General features: G+C 34.3%; 1 protein-coding gene across 1 annotated transcript; it reads right to left on the bottom strand.

The window, feature by feature from the left end:
* Positions 1-2,434: 2,434 nt before the first annotated feature.
* Positions 2,435-4,591, bottom strand: LOC137636324 (uncharacterized). The gene is made up of 7 exons (XM_068368732.1): positions 4,511-4,591; positions 3,909-3,997; positions 3,678-3,786; positions 3,443-3,527; positions 3,115-3,218; positions 2,843-2,969; positions 2,435-2,623 (listed from the first exon to the last, which is right to left on the bottom strand). The coding sequence occupies exons 2-7, from the start codon at positions 3,967-3,969 to the stop codon at positions 2,435-2,437; spliced, it is 675 nt and encodes a 224-aa protein (XP_068224833.1). The 5' UTR covers positions 3,970-3,997; positions 4,511-4,591.
* Positions 4,592-5,409: the final 818 nt, after the last annotated feature.

The raw sequence follows: 5,409 nt of genomic DNA, 5'->3' as shown, positions 1-5,409 counted from the left end.
TGTGTGTGTATTATACACACACACACATATATATATATATATATATATATATATATATATATATATATATATATATATATATATATATATATATATATATATATACACGCACACTACATATATATATATATATATATATATATATATATATATATATATATATATATATATATATATATATATATGTGTGTGTGTGTGTGTGTGTGTGTTCCAATCATTATTTTTGCCATAGCTCTTTGTGTTTTGAGTCTTTAGTAAGACCAAGTTTCTGATGCATAAGTTAATACTGGGCCGATTATATGATTAAATGCTTTTCTTTTTAGAGAGAGAGAGAGAGAGAGAGAGAGAGAGAGAGAGAGAGAGAGAGAGAGAGAATGGAAGTTTACCCTTGATAATCTCATTTTGTTTACCAAATTCTCCATACCACGTCTATACTTCTTTTGTTTTTTATCTCATGTTATGGGGAACCACTAACTGTCTGTCCTAAGTATCACAGCGCTGGCAAGCGCGACCGGGGAACAAGCAAAAATGCTGCCAGTGCTGTTATATACGATTACGTAAACCAGAAATACCGGGTTTTCAGAAAAGTGCTTTCCAGACATAGTATAAGCTTGAAACTCTAGGATTTAGTTCTATTCAATTTAACTAGACGATACTAAAAGTTTCAAGTCCCTATCTTATAAGGTTCGTGAAATATGACGTCAGAAATATGCAAAAAAATAGCAAAAATGACGTCAACTTTCATGTATTCGATATAGAGTCATGGATAGACGCTTTTTAGCAAAGTTTCAACTCTATAATCTTAGCTTCTGAATGAGCTAGATAGCTGTTCGACCTCAGGTTTTGTAGATTATGTTTTAAATTGTGTATTAGGCTATGTGGGAATGTTTTGCGGTAATCACGAAGGCTGTAGTCACGTTCTTAAGTTTCAAAAGGCATCAAACTGACATCTTTAAGTGAACTTTCAATGTTTATTTCTCAGTTTCTGAATAATAAGTTATAGACATGTTTGACCTCACATTTTGAAGATATGACTATAAACTAGTTAATCAATACGCATGCGTAAAAAAAGAGTGATATTTTACCCAAAAACCGATAAATCGGTTGGAACTTTTGACCGGGGAAACGTCTGTCTATATCCGAACATAACTTGACAACAAAACGTTTACCCGATTGAGCGGTTTAAAGAATTGATATAAAAATTTTAACCGGGTGTCGCCGGTCGCTTGCTTTTGACATTACCCATAGTCATAAAACAAAAATATTCTGGGTAACGTACCTACAACTATAACGTTAAATAATAAAATAGCATACACGCCAACCTTTGATCACAGCGCTGGCAAGCGCGACCGGGGAACAAGCAAAAATGATGCAGTGCTGTGATCAAAGGTTGGCGTGTGTGCTATTTTATTATTTAACGTTATAGTTGTAGGTACGTTACTCAGAATTTTTTTGTTTTATGACTATGGGTAATGTCAAAAGCAAGCGACCGGCGACACCCGGTTAAAATTTTTATATTAATTCTTTAAACCGCTCAATCGGGTAAACGTTTTGTTGTCAAGTTATGTTCGGATATAGACAGACGTTTCCCCGGTCAAAAGTTCCAACCGATTTATCGGTTTTTGGGTAAAATGTATATTCATTAAGAATCTCCAGACGTTCGTCCATAACTCTTATTTGCTGTCTCTCTGCCTTTTCATTGAACATTATTTTAATGTTACTCGTATCAATTCTTAGTCCTACATTTCTGCTTTTTCTATTCAAATCCTCCATCATCCTTTTGTAATTCTCAAGTGTAAAGTACTTACTACAGATAAAATAAGTCTAAAAATAACAGATCCACACAGAAATAATCATTAATATATATATATATATATATATATATATATATATATATATATATATATATATATATATATATATATATATATATATATATATATATATATCAATAAAGATATTTATCAAACACTATATTCATGAATAGATTTATATAAACCGTTATGTAGTACAATCACAGTTTTAAATTTCCCTCATTATCTAGAATCATAAGGATAAGAAGACCGGAATAGACCAATTATTTTATTTGATAGCATTGATATGACAAATAACTGCTTTTAAACATTTCATTATTTTTGTTTTAAAAATATTCGGGAATTTAAAAAACAAAGGTTTTATACTTTCTATATAAGCAGATATAGCAAATGGTTATTGCATAATATTAAGCTTTCTAAATTCAATCTAGAAAAAAATTACAGAAAAAGAAAATATGATGATCAATTGCTAACGATTTGAACCTATCTGAATGTTAGTATCAAGAGTATAATTCCTCTTTCTTCTTCATGGAACTACGTACATATAAAAGGGGCTTCTTCTTCTTAGCCTCTGCCAGCAGTCCCTAGATCTCCACCGGGTGCCAGAGTCCGGAATCTATTTAGGGGTAGTCGAAAATTCCCTCACTTTCACTTCGGAAAGCCACGACATGGACATAGCAAAGTATATCGTTGAGTTTTGAGGTAAGGTCGTTGGCAAAGCGAGGAAGGTAATTATTTATAGCCTCCACCACTGCCTCTGGATGATCATTCAGCTCCTGAGCCAGTAGTGGATTGGATCCAATGTCGGTCTAAGAGGAAAGATACAAATAGACATGGTGGAAATCACATTCATAACACCAATTTCCCGAGACTGCCCGATCATTCATAATTGTTTTTTTTTTTTTAATTACATCAACATTTTCTCTATTCTATTTAGTTCTTATAAACACGCAAGTGATGACTAAACTGAATAATAAGAGTTGACCATATAAGGGACTTGATTAAGGAAGAGAAAAGGGAGCACTTACCCTGATTCTTTCAGCATGGAGGGTCATATTGAGAGATTCACTGGTGATGCAGAGAGTGAAGTAGGGTTCCAGCGTGTAATAATACCTATCGAAGTTTAACTCCAAAGTATAGTCACGCAGCTTCGAACTGACAGTAGAAAAAAAGCCATTGTTAACGGCAATTGACTAATCTCTTATCTCTTTAAAGTTCAAATTCGAGAAGAATTTTTGTTCTACAATGCTACAGGAGGGACAGGTAATATACGGGTAAAGTCACTTTTGGAAATACTCACTTAAAGTTGTTTTCATGTTGATTGGCAAAATCTCCTTGATTAAATTTTACTTTGAAGTGATTGGTAAGGAATCCCAAATTTTGTCCTGTGAGGTTCATTGTTGTCTATAAAGATCAGGAATTATTCGTAGAGACAGAGAATTTGTGTGGTATTAATTAATTAGAAATAAATGAGAATTAGGAAGACGACAAATGAATTATTTCTTCTTGTTAAAGAAACGATATACAAAATCAAACGAGCCACAAACAATTAATTGTTTTGTTTAGTTATCTTCAGAATAGCACATAATAAGGTAACAAAGTACGAAGATTTTATAATGCTTTCTTACCAAGTGAGGCTCATCATGATTGAAGTAGCTGCAGTAAACATTGGAAAAACCTTTAAACATCAGGTTAGTGAAGTCGAAGTTGTATCTGAAAGAATAAAAAAATCAGCTTCAGCTTAGAAGAAATGACAATGCTCACATTGTAATAGAATGTTGCAGAATGTTTATATTGTATTTTTTCTCTCTAAAACGTTGCCAAAAACGAAATTCACGTCTTCTTTTGTTATTCATAACTAACCTTTGGTTTTCACGAATATAAATGAAATCGGAGATACTGGGGAACGTGTGTGGATCATCGGAACGGAACGCCGTTTGTAGTGCAGAAGTAATTCTCTGACACGGGTCAACTGAAAGGAATATTAAACATAAACTAAATGAGTAAAGAAAGCAACTGTAAACAACTTCAAAAAATGAGAACTCAGACACAGCACAATTTCACAAAGCTCTTTCGACTCCTTTGTTTACTTACTTGAAATAAACTGAGCATAGGCAGCTGAAATTCCCGCCAGGATCAATGTTCTCTGAAACATGGCTGAAGGAGAGCGTTTCGTTAAGGACCTGCAGAGAGAGAGAGAGAGAGAGAGAGAGAGAGAGAGAGAGAGAGAGAGATTAATTATATATATATATATATATATATATATATATATATATATATATATATATATTATATATATATATATATATATTAGTTTTAGATTGTAATCAGTACTTGTTCAACTCTCCTTCTCTTTTTATATTGAAAAACATGTGGTCTGAAAAGAGATTGATCACAGTTCAGTCTGGTACAACTGTTAACAATCTTAATGTCATCCTGAAACCGCTTCGAGACCACTTCTCAGTAGACTTATAAAAGAAAGGAGTAATTTCAAATATAACTCACTGTAATTATTAGAAAAAGCAATGACCCCTTATTAAGAACTGTACAAATTGTATGAAAGAATATTTCACTTTTAGAAATGCGTCATTTGTAAAGTTTTGTTCTCATCTCAACTCATGAAAGGTGAGCTGGCAATAGAAACATCTCAGTCCCCAGAGAATGACTGACTATCAAAGAGACTAAGTCCAACTCACAACAACGTCTTGTGTCCTGCAGAAGGAGACGACCTAAGAAGCAGAGCAGATCTGAAAGACGCCACCACAAGAGTGCTCGTGATTCCGGAGGCCTGGACCTTTAAATACTATTTGGGTATCCCTGATTACCCCCCCCCCCCCCTCCCCCAAACCGCCGAGAACCAAGGCCGACTCGAGAACTCGCTCTCCTACACCCCCTCCCCTTTCTCCACCTAATCTCTCATTTTCGTTCCTAGTCTCTCTCTCTCTCTCTCTCTCTCTCTCTCTCTCTCTCTCTCTCTCTCTCTCTCTCTCTCTCTCTCTCTTCTTATTATTATATATATATATATATATATATATATATATATATATATATATATATATATATATATATATATATATATATATATATATAGTGTAAATCTGTATATATACGCATGTATATATGTATGTATGTATGATAGTTTTAAATTTCTGTTTTTTTTTCAAAACCCTAAATACGTTTTTATTATTCAGGAGCAAAAAAAATGACTTACGAAAGCATCTTATGTCCCAGAAAAGAAGAAGAAGACGAAGTAAGAAAACAGAGGAGGAGGAGAGGGAGGAATTCCCAGGAGAAGGAAAGCTCTTGGCTCAGAACCCATAAATGCAAATGTGTCGTCTTTGACCTTCCAGAGGCCATCGGCCCCCCTGGAGAAGCTAATGCACTCCATCAGCGCTCGGCCGTACCTTACTATACAAGACATGCATACTGACTAGCTGCACGTCTGCACGTGTTCTCCACTGTGACTCACTGTCCACAGAGAGAAGTTTCCTACTCTTCATCTCAGTTGCCACCTCGTCTTTTTTTATATCAGAAAATGCGCAGTTTTGAAGTTTTCTCTCGTTGTGTTGGGGGTCTAATAGGAAATAAGATACAC

Source organism: Palaemon carinicauda, unplaced genomic scaffold (assembly GCF_036898095.1).
Source record: "Palaemon carinicauda isolate YSFRI2023 unplaced genomic scaffold, ASM3689809v2 scaffold271, whole genome shotgun sequence".
NCBI classification, from domain to species: domain Eukaryota; kingdom Metazoa; phylum Arthropoda; class Malacostraca; order Decapoda; family Palaemonidae; genus Palaemon; species Palaemon carinicauda.
This window is presented reverse-complemented; position numbering and strand designations above follow the sequence as displayed.

Excerpts from the sequence above, each read along its gene's own strand:
- LOC137636324 (XM_068368732.1), bottom strand. The coding sequence starts at position 3,969 with ATGTTTCAGAGAACATTGATCCTGGCGGGAATTTCAGCTGCCTATGCT. Across the intron at positions 3,528-3,677 it reads TATATTCGTGAAAACCAAAG|ATACAACTTCGACTTCACTA; the intron begins GTTAGTTATGAA and ends TTATTCTTTCAG. Across the intron at positions 3,219-3,442 it reads ATCATGATGAGCCTCACTTG|ACAACAATGAACCTCACAGG; the intron begins GTAAGAAAGCAT and ends TGATCTTTATAG.